Source organism: Nelumbo lutea, chromosome 6 (genome assembly GCF_056320005.1).
Source record: "Nelumbo lutea isolate HS-2025 chromosome 6, American lotus-T2T, whole genome shotgun sequence".
In the NCBI taxonomy this organism is placed as follows: domain Eukaryota; kingdom Viridiplantae; phylum Streptophyta; class Magnoliopsida; order Proteales; family Nelumbonaceae; genus Nelumbo; species Nelumbo lutea.
This window is the reverse complement of record NC_142689.1, coordinates 26,546,493-26,573,942: the sequence shown is the minus strand read 5'-3', so window position 1 is coordinate 26,573,942 and position 27,450 is coordinate 26,546,493. Positions and strand designations below refer to the sequence as shown.

The window sequence follows — 27,450 nt, the reverse complement described above, 5'->3', positions numbered from 1 at the left end:
CACTTGAGCGTAACGGTTAGTTCACAACAAAATCAACTTACCATTTACTCTCAAACCAGGACATGAGAGAGTTCTCAGACATTGGATGGTGGAAGAAGTTATGGAGTTTAAAAATCTATCATATGGTGCGTCTCATAATTTGGAAGGTGGTTTAGAAATTGATCTTCACAAAGACAAACTGGTGGGGTAATGATGTGGATTGTAGCTACCATTTGTGCGAAAACCATCTATAAACGGTTGAACATCTTTTATGGTTTTACCCATTTGTGAAGGCTATGTGGTTTGGTTTGCTTGGGTGGAAATTTGAGGATGTGTAGGTTACCTCAGTTGTAGAGTGGCTCATTAATATGATTAGAGCAAGCAACATTTCTAACAAGGACAATTGAAACCTCCTCCTTCGCCATGTTCTCAGTTTGTGGTCAATTTGGAGGGCTCGTAATGAAAAATTATTTACAGATACTTCTCCCAATCCATAGAAGGTTATCAAACAAATCCTTAGGCTAGAAGGTTAATTGAATGCCTCTACAAACTCTTGTTTTGGGGATGGAGCCAGTTCGAGGTGACAAGGGTTGATGATGATGCCAATATTCATGGTACTTGTTTTACCATTTACTTTGATGGTACTTGTAGAAATGGGATGGGGGCTGCTTTGTGTATTGCTTTTAGTCTATACATAGCTTTTTTTAGAGCCAAAACAATGCTAATCCTAAATGCTGATCCTGAAGGTGTTAAAATCAAAGGTAGCTAATGGCAATCAAGTTATCTTGTTGATTTCATAGGCAATAGTTTATCATCAAAGGGGATTGGTAGTCAACTATCCGTTACCTCATCAACAAAAGCAATCTTCCCTTCCTTGGAAATGTAGCTACCTGTTGGCAGATGCTAGGATTTTGAAAGACTCTTTATGGTTTTATCTTTTTTAAGTTTATTTGTAGATCCTTAACTAAGATCGCTTATGCGCTTGAGACATGGAGTATGAGATTTCAAGTTGTTGGAGATTAAGGAGAGTTAGCCCCATATTGTATTGTCAATTTGATTTCAAGTTAATTGAATTACTACCCTGCATTGCAGGGGCTCGCTCATAAACTATTAGATTCGAGCTTGATTCGAATTAGAGACTTGAGCTCGAGCTCGACTACCTTTGATTATAGGTCTCTCAAGCAGCAGAGGTGCTAAGCCGATGTCTCCTTCAATTGCTGAGGTGCCAAATCAAGGTCTCCTTCAATTGTTTAAGTGTCAAGCTGAAGTTTCCCTATTAGGCGAGGTGTCGGGATCGACTGTCCTCTGGCACGAAATTCTTACCTGTCTGGCTATTTCGGACATAAAAATAATTAAATCAATCACCTTTTAATCTCGCAACACTTGGAACAACAAACGATAACAAATCTTCAGCATTGTTTTGGTGGGGTGCGCCAGGCCCATACAGTAGTGCTACGCAGGGGAGACGCGCGAGAACCCCAGTAGCAAGCTACTGCGGCGGGTCCTCCCCCTAAAAATATTAATTTAATATCATGTGGACCGATGGCCCACGTATCAGATATTAAACTGATAAGAACAGATACTACACTTGATCTTAGCCAAAAGGCCGAGAAAGGTATGCTTGGGTTAGTGCCTTCCATCACCATTTATAGTCCGTGCTACCTCTTCGATTCTTTTCGCTATCCGATGTGGGACGGCCATCCAATTCACACATTACTCATATCGTCTTCCACGCTTAATGGGATTGGAACCAGAGATCTTAGACTCTTGAATTTAACTTCTAATTTCTAAGGTACTTGTTGTGAACTACCTAACAATACTTCAAGCGATACATTGAGATCATTTTCCGATGAATGAAAAACTATACAAATATAGATATATTCTCAATGCACAGCTCGGATGTTATAAATATGGTACGAAAAAAAATTCCGTGAGTTTGAAATCTGATGTAGGGCATCTGGCTAACATGTAGATCTTAACACTTAGCGTCGGCCGGATACATCTTGGCCATCCCGCAGATCTTGACATGTGGTGTCGAAGGGATGCATCCTGACCATCCATTACTAACCACCGCCACCATCTCCCAACTATTCCTCCTCTCAAGCAATTCTAACTATAAGAAGGGACTCTCCCACATTAAGGTAAACACTTTGGAACTCAAGCTCTAAGTCTTCTCCTTTGCTCAAACCGACCCCTTGCAATTCTTTGCTAATTTGACAGTGGAGTCTTCGCCCCTAGGATAACTCCTGAGGTCTCTAACATCTTCTTTCTTTCTCTCAGCAAGTTGGATCCATTGGCCTCAGATGTTAGAAATTACGTTATTGTCCTCGACTCCACATTTGGCAACAACAAAGTCCATCTCTTTTAACGTATGGGTTGAGGCTATCCCAATAAGGCAATAACCCATCTCTATTCCATGTTTGGATCTTTAGCTTGTGTTTGGTTTGAAGGAAAAAAGTAGGGAAAGGAAGGGAAACCTTTACAAACCTTGTATAGGTTTCCCTACCTATTCCTTCAAACCAAACATAGCCTAAAATAGATCATCGGTCCTATTTAAGATAATCAAATTGAGCTCAATATCAGCTTATACTCACAAGATATAAACTCTTTGGATGTTAATCCCAATGGGTCAGATTATGTCTAGAGCATGGTAGACCCAACTACAACTGAATAACTGATAAGAAAATATGCAATCCAATCCCAACCTAGACCCAAAAAGCATGAAAATTATTAATCAAGCCGAAAATTGCCATCTCAAATTTAGCTTGGTAAATTGTAATTTGAAAATGAACCTGCTTAATAGAATCATTCATTTGATAATTTAACCTAGTAGACTATAAAATTGCTAATATGATAATGAATTTGTATTATTTTTAATTAAAAAATAACAACTTTTACTAGGGCAGCAACTTCGGCCAGCCTAATTTGAGCTTTTGCATGGATTGGGCCAGTTTGAATATTAGGGATGCATGAGCCTGGGCTGACCGTCGACTCAACCAAGTAAAACTCTTACATAATTGAAGTAATGCATATAAAAGAGTTTGGATCTTCTAACCACAATACATTGCTAGCCATGTGCATCTTGTCGCACATCAGGAACATCGGTTGTACTTTAAAAAGCTGGATGTGTGCGGCCATCACTGTGTCGCGGTCAGCAGATCCAGACTCCATTGAAAAGGGGTGAACAACTACAATTAGGGGAACTAACATGTTAACAGGTAAATACAATATTACCCTGTTTACGTAAAGTAAAAAATAGAATTTGAACTAACAAGCCATCTTCCGTATACACTTCATCCTCATATAACGACAAAAAAAAGGATAGAAAAATATATTTGCTTACAAATATATATTGTTTCTATCTCAATCTATATATTGTTTGCAAGGAATGAGTGTGTAACAGGATGGAGAAACATTTTGAGAGACCAGGGGATTTATTTAAATCCGACAATCTCGCCTAATTTGCAAGTAAAAAGAGAGAATGGTTATTAAATGAAGACTTTGAATTAACAAACTGGGTAGGGGCCGCGCGAACGCGTTCCCCCGCTGCAACAAATTATGACGCACACTCTCCCACTTGGGGAGATGTTAGGCGGGCACCCCTCCTTTGTGCAATGGAAGTCACCAACCTAGGCTATGGGCCTTTTTGATCACCCATTCACCCCGTCCAGGTAAGTATGTTTCATTCCCAATCTTCCACTCTATTTATAACGCTTTGCTTCCTCCGCTGTTAACTTCCTTAGCCGATGTGGGACATTATATTAGCTCCAATTAGACTGTTTATTTGTTTAAGCATGTGAAGGTCGCTTTTGCAGTCTGCAGATGGCAAAGTTCTATTTAGAGCCTCTCAGCTGGTTATTTAACCCCTTGCGTCATGCTTTTTACCTAAGTTTCTCTTCTAGCTTTTGTTTTTGGGTAAAGATAAATTTATAGATTTAAGAACTAACATACAGAGTTTGACACAGACAACAGACAGGAAAACCATTCCCCCACAACCTCAGAACAAGCTCGACTTAAGTTTAACACAGTCTGTTTCGTCGATTCATGTATCGGAAAGCTTGAAGCTTAACAGCCCACTATAAGCCAAGAAGCATTGCCAATGATCCCAGGAAAACTCCCTTACCATTCTCCACAGGAAGTCAGGAACACTATAGAGATTTGTCTCGGATTATCGAATCAACTATCACTAGACAGTTTCTTTAGACTCTGACACTACCATTCGTACTGAGTGGAATACCATATCGAATTGGAAAAAAACCGTATAAAGAACAGGAAATGGAACAAATCCTCAACATTGATTTGGTGGGTTGCGCTAGGCCCGCGCAGTAGTGCAACGCATGGGCGACGCGTGAGGACCCCAGTAGCAAGCTACTGTGGTGGGTTCCCCCCTGAAAATATTAATTCAATATCATGTGGACCTATGGCCCACGTATCAGATATTAAACTGATAATAACAGATACTACACTTGATCTTAGCCAAAAGGCCGAGAAAGGTATGCTTTGATTGCTGTCTTCCATCACCTTTTATAGTCGCGCTACCTCTTGATTCTTTTCACCATCCGATGTGGGGTTATATATCAGTAAGCAATAGCCTGTCGTCACTGTTCCCTATTTCGATCTTTGAAATCCATCACGGGTCCTTCTCCTATCTAGATAATCGACTCCATACTACTCACATTCCAATACTATTAGATAGAGCTCTAAATATGTTTATGGAATACCTCTACCACATCTAAAATAAATTAGTTGGAATGTTCTAAAATGTAATTTTATTAAAATATATTTTGATGCCTCTGGCAACAGAGATGGAAAATGTTTAGTGGCCTGTATAGCCCAGGATCATCTTGGTAAGGTGCTAGTGTTCAAAGCATATAAGTTCGGTATTTTGTTCCATTAACTAGGCTGATGCTTGGGCTACATGGGAAGCTCATGTCTAAGCTACAAATTATAGGGAGTTTCCTATCATCACAGAAGGAGATTTGTTTCTTGTCATCTCCTACCTCAAAAAAAAATGTGGATATTCCTTGGAATCTGGGAGGTACTATCTCAATATGCTTACGGAAGAGAGAGCTCTTCGAAGGAGATCTTCAGTATCAACATGTCTACAGAGAAGCCGATCAAATGGCTGATTGGCTAGCTCGGGACACTCTTTTTTCTTCTTTTTCTTCTCTAGATTTTAGCATCTCATCTCTTCCCCCTTTTCTTCTTCTTATTTGTTTTGTTGACTTTTGGGGACATACTACTCCCTATTGTGTATAATATATTTTCGTTTATTTTCAAAAAAAAAATTGTACATAAAATTACAAACTCTTAAGGCAAAATTGTACACATGATACCTAATCAAATAGTTAAACGTCCCATGATTAAATTATCAAAAATTAATACTGAATTTTGTTAAAAGCACCTTATTCAACAAAACTCAACTGAGCCTTCAAAAAAAATTAATTAAACTCAACAACACAGCTATAGAGTTCTGCTAATTGGATGATTTTGCCTACTTGTTTCTACCAAGTCCAAATCTTAAGATAGTTCGCATCTTTGCACCACAAGTAGACTTGTTCATGGGCCAAGCCGGGCCAGGCTCGGGCCGGACTTTTAGTACCCATTAATCAAAATATGCTAGACCCGAGCCCGAGCCTGGGCCTGATAAAAAGCCCGAAGCCCGACCTAATAAATTTCGCAGAGAGAGAGAGAGAACTCACCGTCGCACTTTGACAGAGATCCCTCATTAGTTCGCAACTTCGCATCTGAGAGAGAGAGAGGGAGAGAGAGAGAGAGAGAGAGAGAGAGAGAGAGAGAGAGAGAGAAAACTAACCGTCGCTGCTGGAATTATTGCGCCGGTGAACGTTTGCCGCCTCACTGTGGAGTGTGGAGGATGTGGTGGTTGGAGAAGAATGGTTCGGTTGGAAAAAAAAGAGGGAAAGAGGCAAAGAGATAATAAAAAGATGGGGCTATTCGATTAGGGTTTTTTAGGTCTAAGTTTAGGTCGGGCCGGGCTATTTTGACAAAACCCGAGCCCGGCTCGAATTTATTGCAGGCTAGGCTTTTTGGCCCAAGTTTAAGCCCGTGGACCTATAACCATGCTCAAGCTCGTCCAGGGGCCAAGCCGGGCCAGGTCAGCCCATCGGCCCACCTGGCCCATGAACAGGTCTAACCACAAGGGGCTGCCCCACAGCACATCCCAGTAGTGGCAACATCTCCCGATCTATCATCGGGAGATGTTCCCAATATACGGCAGAGATGTGAATTCGTCTTAAGATCAAGTATGAGAAAGTAAGTGAAACAAGCCAATCCCTCCGAGAAATATGAATGCCCATTACTAGAACCCGTGCCCTATTATCACAAATTATGACCTATGAGTCCTATACTCTCCCACTTGAGGAGATGTTAGATAGGCACCTCTCCCAAGTCCCAAGTGCAATGTAGGTCTTCAACCTAGGCCATGGGCTTTTCTGATCACCCATTGACCGGTTCAGGTTGTATTTCTTCAATCCTTTTTCTCTTATTTTTGTCATGTATTCTCTCTCCTTTCTTATTTAAGCGATGGTGGGACTATCTAACAATTATTATAAGACATATAGCTATAGCATATATTTATGCCCCATTTGGCTTGCAGGAATAGGGGTTGGAATTGGAATCGGAATGAGCTATTCCGATTCGAGGGAATGGCATTCCCCCATTTGAGGGAATGGTCATTCCATGCCCCTCCATTGGCAATTAAATCTCATTCCTGTTGAACTCCTATTCTCATTCCTGTCTGAATCAAACAAACTATTAGAAATAGATCATTCTAATTCTGATTAGAAAGGATTTCAATTTCAATTTCGATTTCGATTCCAATTCTAATTGTGACCCAAACAAACTCTTAATGTGTACAACTATTAATGTATTTTTTTAATTATTAGACAAGAGTGATCTTTAATATATATATTTTTTTGTTTAAACTTTAATAGATTAAAGTTGTGCTATGGGCTTTAATTTCTAAATGCTAAGCCCATAAGCCATGTTTGGTGGAAACCTTAGATAGCTCAAAATGACTATGCGAAAAGGAAAAAATGGCTTTCCACCAAAGCTTCTTTAAGTGACTTCCCAAAGTGGCTCACTAAAAGTAGCCCAATCAATGCTTCTGCCCTCCCAAACAGGCCCATAGTAACTGTTATGACAACTCAAAATGGGTTCATATTTTCCCTTTCTCATGTAGCAATCTTGAGTTACTCTACCCTTTCTGTTTCTTTGGTGTAATGGTAAAATCTCAAGTTGACAAATAGGAGAATGAGTGAGAGCAATCATTTTTATTTTCTTTTCTTCTTCCCACCCTATACTTTTGCTTCTAATATCTCTATTACAAGAAATGAATACTGAATTATAGTTTGTAAATATCCAATATAACCCTATTATAGTGTGTATTCGTTGTAGTAACAAACAAAGTTCTAAATATCGATACATATTTGTATAGGGGCTTCCCAATATGCTCCTACAGGAGGTGTTTCGGGGTTTCAACCGATTCAGGGAGTGGACAGACCTTAAACTGATCCCTCTCAACTAGATTTGAAAAAAAAAAACTACAAAAATAAAGAAACAACCACTAATACACTTCAAAACACTGCTACCATCATATCGGGTGTATTGATATTTTGAAGCTTGGTTACCAATGAAAAGTTTGAGGATATGAAATTGTCTAAGCAATAGGGTGGCTAGATGTTTCAATGTTAATATGACTCTAAAGTGTTATTAGTCATTGATGTTGCATTGTCAACTATGTTTCTTCATTTTTTTAACTATTAGTGTAAGGACACATGTTTATGCAAGTGTGCAAATAAATGGTAAAGATATAAATTGATATTATATAATTAAATTTTATTGAATGTCTTCGCAAAGGAATCCTATACAATCAAATTCAACTTTTTTTTTGACTCGCATGAAACCAATTAAGTATCCACTTTATAATGGTACTAGTGGGGACCCGAACGGGAAAATCTGAAAGATTTATTAATATTATTTACTATTAATTAATATTGTTGTTAATTAACTAAAAGTATTCAAGTTAATATCTAAAATTTTAATAATTGTATTTTTATTTAATGTTTATTTACATAAAATAATTATTGTTAATTTAATATGAACACAATTTTTTTAATAAATTTAGTTTTATTAATAATTTATAGTAATTTTAATAATTGTTATTATTTTTATTATTTTTAAATGAAATTTTGATTAACTTTAAATAAATAAAAACAATTACAAAAGTCAACATTTTTATTAATTTCACTAACAATTAACAATTATATAGGAATGACAATGGGGTGGGTTCAGGGTGGGGCGCCCCATCCTTGTCCTTGCCCCATAGTCAAGACACTCTACCCCATCCCCGCCCCGTCCCTAGTGTCAAGTTGGTTGAGGGCAAGGCAACCACTCCTCAATGTCGGGCGAGTTTCGGGGCAAGGCACCCCACTCCTCATCAAGGATGAAGAATCCTCGAATTTCCTTGGCTCATCCCCAGTATTGGACAGGTTCAAGTAGAGGTGTAAATCGGGTTGTGCTAGGCTCACACGGCACGACCTGCAAGCGACCCCCACAAAGACATTTAAAAATTAATTACAAAAGCTAACATTTTTATTTATTTCACTAATAATTAACAATTATATAAAAATGACAACGATGTAGGTTCAGGGCGGGGCACCCCATCCTTATCCCTGCCCCATAGTCAAGGCACTCTACCCCATCCCCGACATGTCCCCAGTGTCAAGTAGGTTCAAGGCAAGGCAATCACTCCTCAATGTCGGGTGAGTTCAGGGGCAAGGCACCCCACTCCTCATCAAGGATGGGGAATCCTCAAATTTCCCCACCTCATCCCCAATATTGGGCGGGTTCAAGTAGAGGTGTAAATCGGGTTGTGCTGGGCCGAGCCTTAGGCCAGGCCAGGCCATTGATCGGGCCAAGCTATGAGATGTCCATTTAAAAAAATATATGAAAAATATGTTTAAATTTTTATTTCATATGATTTTTTATGTATACAATTGTTTATATATACAATTAGACCTATTCATGTACCAAGTAGCCCAACGACCTCTTCCAGCTTGACTTGTTATTTTTCAGGCTTGGACAAAATTTTAAGCTCATAAGCTCGAGCTTGGGCTTTCTCAAATAAGCCCGACTCGATACTATTACATATATAAAAAAATACTTATGTTATACATACATACATAGATGCATACATGCATACTGATGCGACGCAATCTAGCTACTCCTAACTGGAGATGAAGTGGCTTCCAGTAGACGACAGAGTTGGCTAATCTGCACAGAGAGAATCACAGAACCCGTGGTTCTTACCCGGCGAGGTCGCTCCGATGCTTAATTTAGTAATGTGTGAGCTGAGAATAATTTAGAGAGCAAGAGAGCTAGTGAGTAGTAATTGCGCGTACATTTGCCCCTGGAGGGTTGGGGTCTTTATATACTGGAGTCCTCGCGGGCTTTTCGGAGTGGTTACGGGATTCTTGTCATGGTGAGGCTTGTTACCGTATTAATGGAAGATAACATCGCTAACCGATAAGGCACATCACTTCCGTCTGAATCGGTCAGAGGAGATAAGGTTAGCTGTTACGAGGCATGATCCCGAAAATCGTGGAATCTGGTGGTGTGACCCTCGAGGTTGTCATGCAGAGGTCGGTTAATGTTACCCAAGCTGGTGCCCCTTGGATCGACCTGGTAGAAATGTCGGGTTACCTCAGAGCCAGGGTGGTCCTGGTGCGATTGTATTCCGAGATGAACTTGTTCCGAGGTGGGCTGGCCCCGAGATGGACCTGCCCCAAGGTGGTTCGATTGTCCGAGCTCGGTCCCTCGTAGATGACCTATCATCTAGTCAGTTGGGTCATGTCCACGTGTCCCCCTATTACTAGGTCAGGTCAAATCTCCCTACATCAATTGCCCCCCACTCCCCAAGCCAAGGTTACTGACCCGGTGCGGGGAGTTCATGACGAGCCAAGTGGGTTTGGTCCGAGGTCCTAGTTAGCTAGTCGGATGAATCACGGGTCGGAGTTGTTCAGCCATTCAGCTTGACCAAGGGAACCCAGATTGCGTCTGGTTTACGTGCAGACGTCACACGATTTACAAACTCCGCGAACGTCAAAAAATGCACTAAACTGATTTCACCCTTGGGGGTCGCGCAGCCGATTTTCTTAATAGTCGTTGGATTGCAATGATCTCGACCGTAGATTCTCGGACATAAAGGCTATAAATAGGGGGCCCGTGACTGATTCTTCTTGCAACAAATTCAGTGATTGAGCTCTCCCGAGGTCGCGTCGGAGTCTGCCAGTTCGGTCTTCTTTTTGTTTTCTACTTCGTTCTCTTCTTTCGATGAGTCTTCCTTCCTTAGATTTTTCCTGCTTTCCAATTATGTCGAGTTCTAGCATAGATAGTGTTAGCGAGGTGGAGGGCGTTGTTGTTCCTACCGGGGAAGTCAACTCGCAGCAGGATGCCTCCCCTCCCCGGTCTCTAGAGGAAACCTTTGAGGTCGGAAACCCGATGACTTCGGGCCTTCTAAACTGTCCTCAGATAGATTGAGGCGCTGTCGGAGGCGGCGGCACTGGTAAACGTTGCCGGAGGCGGAGGCAGAGGCACTGTCGGAGGCGGCGGCACTGGTGAACGGATTGCAAGAAGGTTAATTGATATTATTTTTAAAAAGTTCATCTATTTTTTAAACCTTTTTAAAAATATTACTTTTATTGATACACATCCTATCATGCATTAGAAACATCTCAATTCATGGTGGATATGTTTGTGAAACGCCCATTTGTAAGGAGCAGATCCCGTCACTTCAAATTTGTTCTTTTCTCAATCCCAAGCAAAATGAGCACGCAGACGGTTGTCTCCTTCTCTTCAAGCTTTTGATTGCAATCACAATTGCCATTATCATTAGAAGACATGGAATTAGGAGTGGCACACCCCGATTCAGATAGGAGGGAGAGAGAGAGAGCAGGCTGGGAGATTCATCTCCCCTCGCTATTTGGCGCCCAAATCAACAAAGTGAGCAGGTTCTTAAACTTCTTTGACATTTTCTTTCTTTGATTCTTTCTCGGATTAGTAGAGGGAGATAGATGCCAGAAATCGGAGCATAGAGAGAGAGAGAGAGGATCCCCTGTTTATCTTCTTATTTGCCACCAGGACTCTTCATCTTTTCTTATTGTCTGCTGTAAAGCTCGTTGTTGTCGGTTGCAAATAGAGAGACGAGACCCTATTTATAACAGTGGTTGGGACGATTCAAAAGAGTCGAAGCCCCTTTTTTTTATCTGTTGGGTCGCTATGAAACCCAAAAAAATTAGGGGAATGTTTGTAAGCGTAGCTGTTTTTCTGAAAATTGGTATTACGTCGGATCCATATAGGCGTTTCAACAAATGCCCACATATATGATTGTTTGGTTCGGGTGTTTTTTGAAAAAGCGTTGAAAAACAGGCATGTCCCGTAAATTGGGACCCATCGACTGATGAAACATCAAATTTGGCGTTTTATGTATTGGTGAACCGTTTCCCCCAATGGTTGACTAATTGGCAATTACGTGTATCCTATGTAGCGTTTACCTATCAGCACATACACGAAAAATGGTGATGAAAATCACCTTACCAAATAGCATAGTATTGTTTGATTTAGCGCGATCTGGATGCTCCCAGCTAAAGGTGATCTGGCTTCTAGATGGACGGCGGACTGAACCTACAAGGATGTTAGAGAACCCCGGGATGCTAACCCGATGAGGTTGCTCCGATGCCTAAGTCAGTAAGCTAGTAGCGAGCTAAAATTGCTTGAAAGTAGAGAACTTGAGAGCAAGAAATCACGCATACCTTGCACCCCCGGGGGGTGGAGCCTTTATATAATGGAGTCCTTGCAGGTTTTGCGGAGTAGCTATGGAATCCTCGTCACGATGAGATCCGTTTCTGCGATAATGGGAGATAGTGCTGCCAACTGATAGGGCTTATCGAGTCTGTCCGAATCGGTCGGGGGAGATAACGTTGGTTGTTACGCGGCATGATCCCGTGAAGTCCGGGAACCGTTAGAGGGATTTTCGGGATCCTCGCAGTGGCACGTCGGTATCCCCGAGCTGACGCCTTTAAGCCCCAAACCAGATTGAGTGTCAAAGTGCCTTGACATTGAAGTGTTCTTGTTGCGATTTGGTACCGAGGCGATCTCATTTCAGGGTGACCCTGTCTCGAGGTCACTTTAGCCCAGTGTAGATGGGTACTCGAGACTGTTATGTTGCGGGCTGGTCATGCTGAGCTGTCATCTGTTAGTCAGGGCATGTCCACGTGTCCCCCTGTTACGAGGTCGGACCAAATTGTTCATTGCCTACGTGACAGAAACACTCTCAAACATATCAAGGTTTTTGTTTTTTTTTTTTTATGAAAAATGGGTCTAGTACGTATGGACATTTTTTTGAAAATTGGTCCCAAAAAATGCCCACGCTTCCAAACACCATCCAGATTTGTGAAGGTGTTGGGCTGCTATTGCGTTGTGTCGTATCGGTTCCTGTTGTGTCTTGTCGGTTCCATCTCATGAACAGATCGACAGGGAAGGGTGTTGTGTCAATACTCTATTGGCAATGACCGGGTGAGGTGAGTTATTATGTCAATACTTTGCATTTTACCTACCAAAACCGAGGTTGTATATTCAACTACAGTTGTGCCAAGCCCCAATTAGAGACATAGAGAGGTCGGGGGAGAACCAAAGTTAGAGATGAGAGAGAACCACTGCCTAAGGTTGCAGTGACGCCAATGGCTTCATTGACAGTCCACCGTGTGTAGAGGAGGTGAGGATGAGAGAAAGATTCTAAAGGGTATTTTTGGAATTTTTGAAAAAAAATCGGTCACGTGATGACATATGTGATCAAGTGTGTGATGGAAAGTTAACGATAAGGGAGGTTTTAGACAATTGTCAAAAACAATACGAGTACTTTAAGATAATAGTGAAATAATAGGGGTAGAGTTAGTCAAATTCCTAAAGCTCAAGGGTAGTTTAAGAAATTTTATAGGATCTCTGGCCAATAAAATACGAGACCCACAAATAGGGATATGGGCCCCAGTCTCATGGTGAGATGTATGGTGTGAGATCAATGTGTGGAAGGGTGTTGGAACTTAATTATCTTGTTGGCAGGAGATCAGACTCTCATTAGAAAGGGGATGCATGTGCATTATGCAGAGCCTGAATTGAGATTTGTTCATTTGTTCCTCATTAAGTGGTCCTCACACTAATCTCATAGTGTGTATATATTGGGAACATCTCTCCATGAATAACAGCATGCAAGTACAAGAGATATTAAGGATTTATGGCTGGGAACATATTATAAGATTGGTATGCAGCCCCCCACTAGCATTCACTATACAGAGCCTGCCCTACCACGGATTTGAACCCACACCTTCTAAAATAAGAGACCGAATCAGCCCCCCATTAGACTGCCCCCCACAACATCCCACAGCATCGCGAGATATTCTCAATACACGGCCGGGATGTACTGTGGGACGTTGTGGGGGGCTGATTTTAACTCCTAAAATGAATGAAATGATGCCTAGTGAGTAGTGACAATCTGAAGTACTGAACTACTTAATCGTCGGCAGTCCATTATGCCTCTGGAGTCTGGCAATCTGCCAATCTCTATGGTTTTGTTTTTAAGAATTTTCATAAGGCGATAATTTAGAAAATTCTCCCTTCCCTCAAAAAAAAAACAAGAAAAGAAAATGAAATTTCCCGTTTTGAATCAGAAGGCCACTCATTCACATTAAACACTTTTTTTTTGATAAATTTTCACATTTAACACTTTGAAAATGTGAACTTGTGTGAATTCACATTAAACACTAGTATGATGGCATCATATAAAATCAACAGTATAAATAAAAATAATATAAAATTTAATCTTGAAATGGGAAATAGGTAAATTTCACTGTTAAGTGAAAAAGAAATGTAGGTGCACCCAATTGAGATCATGTGATTACATTAACTTCATTTATTTTCTAGCATAGCTAAAAACAGAGAATATACATGAGATTTTTTTTCCTTTCCTTTTTTCTTTTGGTTTTTAGCCAGATGTACTCTCCAAACTGGACAAATTGTACCTGTTATACACACATGAGATTCCCGACATTTTACAAATCTTTGAATTCTAACTGTATTCAATATTTTTGTTTTCTCTACTCACTAGACAAGAATGAACAGATAATACATACGATGATACCATTTTTCCTGCAACATATTCTTTGTTCTATCTTCCCAAGTCAGACTCTTCGACATGTGTTAGATTTCAAAAGTTGGTGTCTGTGCCCATGCAGCATTGTTTCTAGGATGTATAATTTTTAGAAGCTATTTACTGGTAGTTCTCAATCCTCTATTGATGGAAAAAGATTTTGCTAAAAATGCTTTGCTACAGATAAAGATATAATCTAGGGTTGGTTCCTACAGCTTTTTTTTTTTTTTTTTTTTTTTCGTGAGAAATGCTATTGCAATTCTTGGAAACTTTGCTTCCTGAATAAGGTGGAATACTTACTTTTCATTCTAGAAAGAGAAAGTTAGATGTGCATGTATCTTCACGGGTTTCATACTTTCATCTTGTCTTTAGGGCAAAAACATACGGGAGTTGCATGAACACATTGTTTATTAGCATTTTTTCTCCTTTTTTTTTGGGATTCATTGATAGAAATTATCCAACTGTTCATCGTCCCTAACAGCGGCGGTAATCAGCATCTTCCCCTTTCCCTTCTCCTCTCCCCATCATCATTCCTCATTTTTTCTCAGTTTCTCTCCCTCTCTTCCTCACCTCCATCGAGCTGAAATGTCCATGGAAAGAACTATTATTCGTCTTCGATTTTGAACTCGAACAAGTTGCAGCAGTAAAACTTCTCTCCCATTCTCACTCATCTCCAACATAAATTAATCCAACCATTTTCTTCCCTCATTTTCCCCCTTCACTCCTTTACCGCTTCAGGCTTCTCCAATCATCCATCAGCTTCCACTAATCTTCAAATCGCAATCCACAGAAACCATCGCTATTTGAAGAACTAGCAATCTGAGATCGAAAGTTGACTGAAATTCCCCTGTGTGTTTGACTGTCAGTTTTATGTTTTTGGATTAGAGAAAGATGAATTAAGTAATTACTTGCTGTAAAGTCGTCCTCTAATGTTCTTGGGATGAACTTCCATTTTGCCTCTGAAAATTTCCCCATGTCCCCCCCTCGTCGTTAATCGGTGCCGTTTCTAGTGTCAACCCGCTTTTCGACAAGATATAAGGTGATATTAACACATTTTCGACGTCTTGGTACGGATAGCGGGAATTAGCACCGGAAGTTTGCAATATAATTGATTGCTTCAAGAATGTAGGAATCCCGTTTGTGATTGCTACGTCCTCCTAAAAAATATCCAAACAAGACCAAGGATTAAAACACTAAAACCGTTGCAGAAAAAAAATACGGAAAAGTAAAGAACCTTTGACTCACCATGGCGTGAAAACAAACTCCGTAATCGTGTGAAGCGACGTTTTAGTGATCGGACCCACCACTTCGATTCAAGAACAGCATTTCAGAAGAGTCTGAGCTGCACCGCTGAAGTTAGAAGAAACCGTGCATGACTGATTGACAGGAACCCATTAACTGTAATTAAGCCCTTTGTTTAATGCCAAATTACTTGCATGGTTTTAAACGTTTCCAAGAGGTAATGATAAATTTAAGAGAAATGATAAAAAGTCATCATGAGTTTCGGACAATTTCCTTTTAAAAAAAAAAGAATTCGATAGTAGAGACTTTATGGTCCAAATGCTTTTTGTACGTGCTAATTCTTCTAACAACAACAACCAATAAAATGTGAACACGCCAGTGTTTAGAAGAGAAAACAAAATATCACATCAGCTGGTGTTTTATTTTAAAGTAAACACTCTACACTAGAGTGTTCACATTTCAGGAAATCTTTTCTCCAATAGATCTACTTAATTGCTGTTAAGGCTCAGTTTGGAAGGAGTACATATGCCAATATATAGTGTAAAATCTTATACTTTGTATTGTTTTGTATGTATTTGTATTGTATATATTTGTATTTATATATTTTTTTTTAAATTAAGCAGTTTAGGAGTACAAATACAAATATGTAGAATGTAAAATCATGTATTTTATATTGTTTTATATGTATTCGCACTGTACAAATCTGTATTTATACTCTTTCCAAATTGAGCCTAAATCATCTATTGCTGCTTGATCTCAGCAACAGCCAGAGAATATTAGAAGATGACCTAGAGGTCATAGAGCTTACAATCATAGAACTGGTTAGAGGCCTTGGAATTCTTCCTTGGGAGCAGAATCTTTAGCCCTAAAAGTCAGTTGAGGTGATGGAGGTAGAAAGGAACTCATGAACTCAGAATCACAAGTGAGTGTAGGTGTGTAGAGAGAAATAAAGAATATAAAATATTTAGAAAGTGTAGAGAAAGTACATTCGGGAATGGGGTGAAATTAAGCCAAGCCAAACCCAACTTATGTATGTCTTCGCTCGGTTTGACTAAAATGGTGTTAATGCTTTGTATTGGTTTGGTACTGTGGCCACTTATTTAATAAATACTTTGTATTGGATTTATCTTGAAAATGAGAAAGTGGTTGATAAGCATTTATTTGGCAATTACGCACCATTAAAAATGGTGTGTTTCCACCAATGGTTGGCTCTCATACAAATCAAGAAAATGTTTATTTAATAGTCTTATCAAATAGTATTTTTGAATAAACCTCTATGTGGCAATGAATTGACACCATTTTTCAAATAAACAACCATAACCAAACACCATGTAAATATTTGATGAGCTCGAGTTCAGCTTGAAAGATAAAAAATGAATATATTTTTACATATAGTATGTATATTTATATATTATAATATACAATATATTCTTATATTATATAGAATATAAAAATAAATTTTTATTATACTTATTATATAATTTATTTTTATATTCTATTATTTATGTATATATGTATGTATATGTTAATCAAGCCAGGTTCATAAGCTTTCAAGCTAAACATTTTATTATTCAAACTAGAATTCGAATAATTAATTGAACTTGTCTTGAAACTCGAATTTGATTTGAACTTGAGCCCAAACTATTCGATTAGAGTTCAATTTAATTGCAACCTTGATTTGGGATGCATGCCTATTTATAGATGAGGAGCCCTTGGTTATAGAAATAATGGCTATTCTGATTGAGGTAGGTCCTTCGATCATAGTTGTCACATTAAGGGTCTATTTGTATAATCTAAAGTCTGACATTTGAAAGTGCAATAATTACATACATTAAGAGATATATTGGTATTGGTGAACTTTTTCTTTCTTTTTTTTTTTTTGAACTCTAAATATAGAGAATATTGTTTTAAATTCTGAAAATGATAAAATATCTATTTTGACCCCATATATGTAAGTTTTTGTTAGTCTTTTTGGGGGTATCACTGAAAAACAAAAAAGTTGTATGATTGCATTATTTGCACTTTAAGAGATAAGAGATAAGAGGAAATGAACAATCATTTTTCTCTTAAAATTAAAAGATTCTTGTAAGAGATAAGAGTTAAAAGAAAACAAATTACTATTTTACCCTCCAACGTAGGCCACCTAGCAGCTTTTGACTAATACAAGTATCAATGTCGAAGTGGAAATTTGCCTATTAGAAAAATTAAAAAGAAAATGAAAACCCATAAGAAAATTTAAGATATATAAAACATACATAAATGTTGGCTTTTAGTGTAAGCATTAACTTAGAGACCGTTGGCAAAACATGAATCAACTCAATACGGTCTCAATCACTATTTGTGATCTTTTATATGGTAGTTGATCCCTATACCTAATATTTAGTAAAAAATAGACCCTGATATTTTGAGTATCCAACTCTTTTATCTCTAAACAACAATCTCTTACATCTGTTAATATTTTAAAGAATTTCTATGTATTGAGTAGGTTAAATTTGAAAATAAATAATGCAATAGACATAAGCAACACTATTAGTCTTATAAAAAATAAAAATAAAAATAAAAACTTGAAACACGAAAGGTACAATCACCCAAATTTTCACCCTAACAAATGGGTTCGAGCTAAAATTGGAGAAGTTTAGCTCAAACCCTTACGGATGTGGGATTTCAATTCATAATCAATACATGGGTTCTTCTGCCTAATAGATTAGATTATTTTAGCCAAATTCAATTTCACTGGATGATTATTGCAGGTGATAATTAAATACAGTGAATTTGGATGATGGAGAAACAATAAGATTTCCCCACTTTAGCTTGATATTTCTGATAAAAAGAATCGTCCATTTGGTTATCTTATCTATATTCTAGATAACGCATTATTGATAAAACGACCTACACCAAGTCACCAACTACCTATATTAAATAATAATTAAAGTTTCGCTAAGGAATTAATTATTAACCTAAGAAATCAGTGAACATAGAGACTGACCCGTGAACTAACAACAATCATCCATGTCCTGAACCGTGTTGATGTAAGCCAGCCCCAAGATGACGTAGATTGCAGAATGCAGCCACTCTAAATGAAATAATGTCGCTGCACCAGTGTGTGGCGTTGCTAGGTGCAACGCTACACAAACAAATACATGCAATATTGAGCCAATCCGCCAAAAGCTTGGGTAGGCAATTGGATTGGACAAATAGTTTCCCTCACTCACGAGACTTTCTATGCATGATGTATCCACTCGTGCTCGTGGGTGGCCCACTCCAGCGGTGGAAATTGACCCGACTCATATGGGGAGTTTCTTGAGGTGGGGAATTGCAGAGTGGTAGGGGACCAAACTCATTACTCATGTGCTGTTTGCTTAATTCTGTTCACTCCTGGAACCGAAGAAGGGAACTAAGTCTATAGTTTATTTGCTCTGTAGTGGAATACCTCGTTTGGGGGGGCCCATATATTGCCAAATGGGGAGTAAAATAATCTGGAGGGCAAAAATGAAGTAGGGCTGCTTCCATCGTCATTGTCTAAAGATAGAACATATGAAGATTCCTTTCTCTCTATATACATACTTCATCAACAACAACTAGTGCAGCAGCATCCATGGCCATTGCCACTTCTTCCTTCCTCTGTTTCCTCTTGTCATGTTGTCTTCTCTTGGCCCATGGAGGAGAGATAGCAGATAGCCATCATCATGTAATTGTGACCAATTCTCTCATTCCCGCAAAAACTTGCACTCAATCCCCCAAAGGTGAGTATCTTGTATAAGATTTGTAGTTTTTCTCTCTTGCTCTTTATGTGGAAATGTATCCACAGACCTTGGCCATCCTCTTCAAGTGTTTTTATTTTGTGCTGCTCTGGCTCTGCGGCAGCTCATTCAATTAGGCTGTACGTGTTTGGATTGGGCTTAATTTGGAGCAGAAGCCAAGACAGGATGTGCCAAGTAAAATGGGGAGAACCCAGCACTCCAGAAGCTCTACCACTTCTGCCCCACAATCCAAACACAGCCTTAATTAGTTCTGAGAAGTCATAGGACCTACCTGGACCAAATCAGATGATGATGACCTGAAGCCCCAACTCTCTGGGCTCTGGATAAACCAACATGCATACACACATCAAACAGGTTTCTAAATGAATAAATTATTGAGCCAGGTGAAGAGCTGATGTGGCTAATTGCCAGTGAACCCCCTGGAACGGCCATTATTTCAGGTTAACAATTCCATGATTTCAGTTTCAGGTTCCAATCAGCTGAGGAAGTTACAAGTGGTTCACATAAATGGGCCTTGTTCACCATTAGGCCAGGGGAAGAAAACAAATCTTAATCTTGGCCAAATCCTCCTCCAAGATGAACTCCGAGTCCGCTCCATCCACTCCAGAATCTCCAACTCCAAACAGTCCCCCTTAGCAGATTCTAAGGCTAAAATCCCAGCCAAGTCTGGCCGCTCCCTTGGAACCGGAAACTTCGTCGTCAATGTCGGGCTCGGCACACCAAAGCGAGATCTCACGCTCATCTTCGACACCGGCAGCGACCTCACTTGGATTCAATGCAAGCCATGTGCCGTCAACTGCTACCAGCAAAACGAGCCAACCTTCGACCCTTCCCAGTCATCCACCTACTCCAACATCTCATGTGGCTCGGCGGAGTGCACCCAAGTCGGGTTGGCCACCGGCAACTCCCCGAGATGCAGCTCTACTTGCATCTATGGTGTCCTATACGGAGACAACTCCTACTCCGTTGGATTCTACGGTCGAGAAACACTAACCTTGAGCGCTTCTGATGTGTTCCCCAACTTTGAATTCGGGTGTGGCCAAAACAATCGTGGGCTCTTCGGCAGTGCTGCCGGGTTGCTCGGCCTTGGACGGAACCAGATCTCTCTGGTGTCTCAGACTGCTACAAAGTTCGGGAAAAAGTTCTCTTACTGTCTCCCGTCGACAAGCAGCGGAACTGGGTTCTTGGCATTTGGGAACCAAGCGGGCACCTCCTCTTCCAGCGTGAAGTATACATCTCTATTGACAGATTCTCGGGGCAACTCCTTCTATTTCGTCCCACTGGTGGGCATAAGCGTTAAGGGACAGAGATTGGCAATCCCACCAACGGCTTTCACTTCCTCTGGAACCATCATAGATTCCGGCACCGTCATCACTCGCCTGCCTCCGGCGGCCTATGCGGCACTCCGGTCAGCGTTCCGGCAAGCAATGTCCAAGTACCCATCTACTTCATCGCTTTCAATCTTGGACACATGCTATGACTTGAGCGGATACAACACGGTGACGATACCTACGATCACGTTGCATTTTGGAGGCGGCACTGGCCTCGCCGTGGACTCGTCCGGGATTCTTGTTGTGGCAAGCTTGTCTCAGGTTTGCTTGGCCTTTGCTGGAAATAGCGATGCCAGCGATGTGGCCATCCTTGGGAATAAGCAGCAACAGACGTTCGAGGTGGTTTATGATGTAACAGGAGGAAAGTTAGGATTTGGCGCTGGAGGATGCAGCTAATAAGTGAAGCTGAAGATTTGATTAATTAATAAAGTGAGAATAATAGATGAAAGAAGTGGCATGGAAGAGGAAGTAGAATAAATGCAAAGAAAGAAAACAGAAGAAGAAGAAAAAAAGAAAAAGATTGGGGAGATGGGTAAAGAATCTGGGGGAGAAAATAAAAGCCTAATAACCAGTTTGTAATCCATGAATTACAGGGAGATATCAAATCTCTTGCCAGAAGAAAAAGAAAGTGGGCAAATCCACAGAGGCCATGTTCGGCCACATAAACACTGAAACTGTAATGGATTTGAAAATTGGAAAGGAAGGAAAGTAAGAAATTAAGTAGGTATGTAGTGGTGCTTTGTTTCATTAGGATGATTTTTGACAGAAAAGAGAAACTTGCATTACAATATAGGAGAATTACAATCAGTAAATAGGCAAGTTTATGAGCAGCCATATTCATATATCTACTAATACAATTAACAGACACTAAATTAAGAGAGTTCAACATCAGTATGCTTCATCCTCTTCATCTGGTTATAGCAACTATTTACAATATTACTTGAGTGGGTGAAAATAAATAAAAATATAATTTGCAATGATGCCGCCCGCTTCAGACCAAAAAAGAAGGCACACCACTCAGCTTGATTGCTGCTTACTGCATCCACTCTCCGCCTGCCAGCACATATTGGGCGATTATCATTCGAATTATTTGTATAACCAATTCCTTCTAGTCTTGATGTAGACTGAAAGGAACCATCAACAAAAAGATGATATTTTGCGGAAGCAATGATGTGAGAATGACAATAAGTTGCAGTAGAACTATTTTCAGGTGTAGATAAATACTTGTATATGCTTTCTTGGCCAACCAGCTATGGATTTAGAGCTGTCTGGTTGTAAGCTATGGCATTTCTGATATCCCAAATGAGATGGAATATAATGAGGAATTTTGCCAATAGAATTTCCTGCTCTGTTTTAGGGACTAGGGTCAATTTGGTTTATGGCCGGAATCAGAATCAGAATCTCTCCGAGTTGAATTAGAATGGTCTATTCTCATAGTCTGTTTGGTTCAGACAGAATTGAAATCAGTTGAAATGAGACCATTCTCTCAAATGCAGGAATGACATTCTACTAAGAATGGAAATAGGATTCTGCCAATCAAATAATTGAAACTGGAATGGCCCATTCCAATTCCAGACACTTATTCCTGCAAACAAAATGGGCCAGTTCAATTTTGATTTAACCCATTTTTCTACTATTTGAATTTAATAATTTATTAATGTTTTTTGGGTTAATGCCAATTTGAGCAGTCAGTCAGACATCACAAGCATAGTGACTTGTAAAATACAAGTCTTCCCAAGATTCAATTGAGGCTCCATTTGGTTCGTGGGATGTCATGAGAAGGGATGGGAAAAAGGTGGGATAATAGATCCCTATTCTTGAGATGTAGAGTCCCACCATTTTTGTGGGAAACAAGTGGAAATGCAAGTGGAAACTTATTTGACAGAAAAAAAAACACCCTCCTTATAGTATTTTTTAAGATTTAATATTGGATCCATAACCCATAAATAAATTACTAATTATTTAATAACATATTAATAAAATAATTTAACTAAAACAATTAATAAATAAATAATTTAATAATTAATTATTTTTCAGAATAAAATATAAAATAATAAAAAATTAAAATATTAATTAATGTTAATAATTAAATAAGTAATTAAGTATACATGTATATAGTTGGGCTAAACTCGGATTGAGATAAGATCAAAGTCAGACTTGGGCTACTTAAAGGATAATGCTTGGACCCATCCTAAAAAATAAAAAAAAGTTCAAACTTTTAAACCCAGACCCATCCTGAGGACCGAAAATGCAAGCCCAATCCAGAATAAGTTGATCTGGGCTTGGGTTGGCCTCATCTAAATCGCACTCCTCGAGAAAGATCCCAAACAGCCCAAATAGGCAAAGTCTTATCCCCAAGGGAGTGTTGTGATCGTGGCTGAAGTAGATGTGTCTAGGTTGCAATTGACAGTCCAGATTATTTGCCGATGGGACTCTATCCACATTCCACACTCTACCCACAATAAACTGCATCGGCACATCTCACCCATTATCACTTCACTTATAAGTTATGACATACAAAATAGTGTATTGTGAGTAGAGTGTGGTAGAATCTTGTCTAGTCAAAACCTCTCTTTTGTGGGCCGGGCCCAACTGATGACTTATATATATATATATATATATATATATATATATTTTGAAGGGGTACACAACAGAGTAGCCCATCCCCCAACCCATAATCGAGACTGGATCTGTTCCTCACACATGGTGTCTCACACCGACTTTATACGCACATTCTACCATGCATTGGGAATATATCCCATACTTATAAATTATTCTTCATGGGAGATATTCTTAATGCACGGTGGATGTGCCTGTGAGGCGCCCATGTGTGAGGAGCAGATCCCGTTCCCCCATAACCACCCCCACCCAAGGTGCAGGTGTGATTCGATCCCAAGTCTTTGTTATGACCAGCAGGAGGTTATCAACCAGCTGATTAGAAATTCATCTGACCATCTAATAAGATTTAATACTGTGATCGTCCATCAAATATGGTAATACAGGAGTTCACATGATGTATGTGTTTGGTACCATTTGTGTTTATTGAATAAATGCATGTACTTTATATGTTGGTAAAACCGAGAAATATAATAATTACAACCGTTTATGACAACTGGGTGCCATTAGGCTCACGCCACTTCACTGTAACAATGAATAAATGCCTAGTCTTTTGTGGAAGCTTCACGCCATTTGTGCAAACCGTTGGCATGCACATAAACCAAAGTTCACTTTTTACATTTCCAGTATATGCAGAAGAGCAAGAGAGAGAAAATGTTGAGGTGGTGCCTATGTGGCACCACCATTAAACATTTACTGAATAAATGTAAACGGTACCAAAAATCACCGATATGTGTTTGGTTCTGTTTATGTTTATTAGATGGGCATTTATTAGAAAAATGTTTATCTGATAAATGCCCACTTTAAATGTTTTTTCTTTGTTTGGTTTGGGTGTTTCAAGAAACGCCCCTTTACAACTCAACACAATAAATATTTCCTCACTTTTCCTGTGTTTCAAGAAACAACCATATGGATGTTTTCAGTGTGACACTTCACTTAGGCATATACGATAATTAATCCAATCGTCCATATTACATGTGCTTGTATTTAAAGACCGATTTTCAGGATCAAACATAGACAAAGATCAGCTAGGCAAAGAAACTAAGCTGTTAAGCCGATCCGGGAAGCACCCAGGTTTAGCAGACCATTATACTGCCTAATACTACATTCACCGAGCTACAACATAAATAAAGAACAACCGTACAATGCCTTAGAAGCAAGCAGCACCATAGATTCCCCTGCTTATCATTCTTTAGGACCCTTCCCTCTGGGAGAGACTAGGGTCCATCATTTCCCAGTCAAGAAGCTGCTGTATTTCCTTGGATACTCATGCAGAAGTACCTAAGTTAGCTTTTGTTTTCTCACATTTTGACTCTGCCACATATGTGCCCTATAACTAAGTTCTGTCTTCTAAATCCTTAAATGCAGAAATTATAAATTCTTCACCTTTGAGAAATAAAAACACCCTTTTGCTGTCTTTAGAAGAATTTTCAAACCCATGTAAAAACTGCTTCCAAGAAAATGTAGGATAGCATACAAACGGCAGAAGCAGCGATGAACAGAGAACAAACGGCAAAAGAAATGTGCTATCAGATCTGAAGTTTGTAGCATACAAATGGTAGTTTATCAAATGAAAGAGATTAACGGCGAACATACCAATCAATGGGCAAAAGAAGCAGCGATGGAAATGGATTAACGGTGTATGAAGAAGCTTGCCGACGGGTTACAAGCCTGCAAAAACAAAGAATAAAATGTCGCGATTTGTCAGAGGAAAACCACTTGCCGGAAGAAAGACAGGGGAATAAGGGGGTATCAACGGCGAACTCTTACCGGCGTCCAATGGCTAGCGTCAATCGTGTGAAAAGAAGAACTCCCCATGCTCCACCGAGCTTCTGCGTAGCTCTGCACCTGTCGTGGTCTTCAACTGTGGTTTTTCTTCTGGGATGGTTGATCCGCGATCTACCGGATCAAAAACCGTGTGCCAAGTCAAGTTACACGTCATATCCACCTCATCGCGCGTTTCGTGAAATGGCCAGCCATTCGGGGAAGCAATAAATTTTTGCTTCCCCCAACGGCTCTTTTCACGAAAATCAATAGATAAACGTTTTTTAATATTTTTTCAATAAACGGTTGCACCAAACAACCTTTTCGAATCCAATAAACGTTTAATAACCCAAAAACTGAACTGGCGCTGAGGTGGTGGCGTTTATTGACTAAATATAAACGGAACCAATACAAATCCACCGCGTCACTTAATCATAACAGATTGATTATGATTAAGATCTGGGCATTCGGAAGATCGTTGATCTGGGAAGCTTCAATTAGAGCTTTCTGAAATCAGTTCAAAATGGGTTTTACACTTCTTTTTGATGTTATGGCGGCTAGTTCTTTCACATGCCAAAAGGGAATAGATCCATTTTCGATCTATTTGGTTAGTAAATAGCCAAAAAAACATCTAAAAAGACATGCCAAACGGTGCCTAAGATTTGAACACACGCCCAGTCTTTTTACAATTAATGGAATGGATGCATTCCTCTCCCCTATTCCACACCAACCACTGTCAAAGTTTGCACCACCGGAACACACACTCTATCTCTCTCTCTCTTATTTTTCTTATTTCCTCTTCTTCCCTCTTCTTCCGAATGGGCAACCCAGCACTCCAACCGGGACACCGCTTGCTCCAAATCGGCAACGGTTGGTAGACAAGCTATTTTAGTATGTTATATATGTGCTTAAATCTTATATCTTCTCCAAAGTGGCAGTCCTGGCGTTATTCAGGGTAAAATGAAATGCTTTCTAGTAGAATAAACTTAGGGAGAATAAGCTATTTTATATTTAAAGCTCCTTAATCCTTGTGATTCAATGTTTGAGAGTAGAGAATTCCTTGTGTTCGGTGCTAATGCATTGGAATGTAGAAATCCTCCTTGCAATCCTATGGATTGCAAAGGATACTTATCTACAGTCCCATTTGTTTTTTTTTTTTTTCTGCTCATTCTAATGATATTGTTGGCAAGAATAGTCCAAGATAAGTGGTGAAAGCTAGGAAGAAGATTAATTATAACAGCCGTCAGCAAGACCCTTCAGATTTCTCTCATCAGTTTTAGCTGGGGAAAAGTTAAAGTTTACATTGGAACCAGAACCACTATTGGAATAAGTCTATTCCTCCTGTCTATTTGGTTCAAACCGGAACTTGAATAGACTAGAATCGATTTTCATTCCGAAAAGAGGAATGTGGTCGGTCTTATTTCTTTTAGTATTGTCAGAGAAAAATATGTGCCTCAAATCCATTGGACATGCTAGCTGTACCAAAAACATTGTAGTTTGAATTATCAAAACAAACACAGTTGTCCAAGTGGGTAGCATCATCCAATAAGCAATTTCAGCGCAAAATGTAAAGTTGGCAGGAACAATGACTATCAACAAAAAACTGGTTTAACCTTTATGAAAAGTAATCCAAAGAAATAAAGAAAAAACACATATCAGGTATAGGAAGCAGCAATGCATGCATTCATATGCTCTTTGTTTGCATGTAATCCTCTCGCAAGCCATCTCCAATTAATATGCAAAGCTTTTCCTAATGCAATATTTCCGGTCTTCTGTGGCACATTCTCATAGATTTTAGGGCCCGGCTTTTCCACTCCTTGAAGACCAAAGAACACATCAAAACTTAATTACGACCTTCTGCGGCAATATTTCCGGCCTTCTGTGGTGTTGTGTCCAATGCCTGATGGTTGCAGTAGCGTCGGTGGTTGCAGCGGCTTCTTTTGAGCAAGCAGTGGCTCGATTGGAATGCTGGGTTGCCGATTCGGAGGAAGAGGGAAGAAGAGGAAACAAGAAAAATGGGAGAGAAAGAGATTTCCGGTATGGGGTGTGTGTTCCGATGGCGCAACCTCGCCGATGGTCAGTGTAGAACAGGGGAGAGCTCAGAGCGGAAGAGAGAGGGCGGACGAGAGAAAGAAAGTGGAGGGTGGAGAGGAATGCATCGATTAATTCAAAAAGACTGGATAGGCGTTCAAATCTTAATAAAAATAAAGATAAATTCTTAAATTATCATTATGGTTTAGCTAATTGACTATATGTATCCTTAACATTTGAAATTTGATTAACGCTATCCCTACTGTTTGTGACAATTGATTAACTTTACTTTTACGATTATCATCTGTTAAATTTCCGTTACATGTGAGATATCATGTGATTAATATATTTATCAAAAATTCTGAAAATCCCCTTCCCACCTCCATTCCCAAAAATATCACATCTGTTCCTAAAATACCATCCCTAAAACCTCTTAGTCTACAAACGATAAGGACAGTGGTCTGAGTGTGACTTTTGCCAGAAAGCAAAAGGCGAATGGAGATTC

The 27,450-nt window shown here is 39.5% G+C and overlaps 1 protein-coding gene, 1 long non-coding RNA gene and 3 other non-coding genes across 6 annotated transcripts; 1 reads left to right on the top strand and 4 right to left on the bottom strand.

The window, feature by feature from the left end:
• Positions 1-1,402: 1,402 nt before the first annotated feature.
• LOC148848100 (U2 spliceosomal RNA) lies at positions 1,403-1,598 on the bottom strand. The gene has a single exon (XR_016101651.1). It is a non-coding gene; the product is annotated as a U2 spliceosomal RNA (small nuclear RNA).
• A 1,900-nt stretch (positions 1,599-3,498) lies between these two features.
• LOC148848099 (U1 spliceosomal RNA) lies at positions 3,499-3,658 on the bottom strand. The gene has a single exon (XR_016101532.1). It is a non-coding gene; the product is annotated as a U1 spliceosomal RNA (small nuclear RNA).
• Positions 3,659-4,281: 623 nt separating this feature from the next.
• Positions 4,282-4,476, bottom strand: LOC148848098 (U2 spliceosomal RNA). The gene has a single exon (XR_016101652.1). It is a non-coding gene; the product is annotated as a U2 spliceosomal RNA (small nuclear RNA).
• A 14,278-nt stretch (positions 4,477-18,754) lies between these two features.
• LOC148848097 (aspartyl protease family protein At5g10770-like) lies at positions 18,755-21,261 on the top strand. 2 transcript variants are annotated; one of them, XM_088949233.1, is made up of 2 exons: positions 18,755-19,185; positions 19,666-21,261. In XM_088949233.1, exons 1-2 carry the CDS (start codon positions 19,038-19,040, stop codon positions 20,928-20,930), a joined length of 1,413 nt encoding a protein of 470 aa, XP_088805359.1. In that variant the 5' UTR covers positions 18,755-19,037; the 3' UTR covers positions 20,931-21,261. The 2 variants fall into 2 exon arrangements, with proteins under 2 accessions (XP_088805359.1, XP_088805360.1); XM_088949234.1 differs by having other exon boundaries at positions 18,839-19,185; positions 19,672-21,261.
• A 29-nt stretch (positions 21,262-21,290) lies between these two features.
• LOC148848096 (uncharacterized) lies at positions 21,291-25,227 on the bottom strand. The gene is made up of 3 exons (XR_016100646.1): positions 24,921-25,227; positions 24,747-24,821; positions 21,291-21,587 (listed from the first exon to the last, which is right to left on the bottom strand). It is a non-coding gene; the product is annotated as an uncharacterized LOC148848096 (long non-coding RNA).
• Positions 25,228-27,450: the final 2,223 nt, after the last annotated feature.

Bases quoted from the DNA above. Each gene is read 5' to 3' on its own strand.
- LOC148848097 (XM_088949233.1), top strand. From the start codon at position 19,038: ATGGCCATTGCCACTTCTTCCTTCCTCTGTTTCCTCTTGTCATGTTGT. The intron at 19,186-19,665 runs GTGAGTATCTTG...CCATGATTTCAG, and splicing joins TTGCACTCAATCCCCCAAAG to TTTCAGGTTCCAATCAGCTG.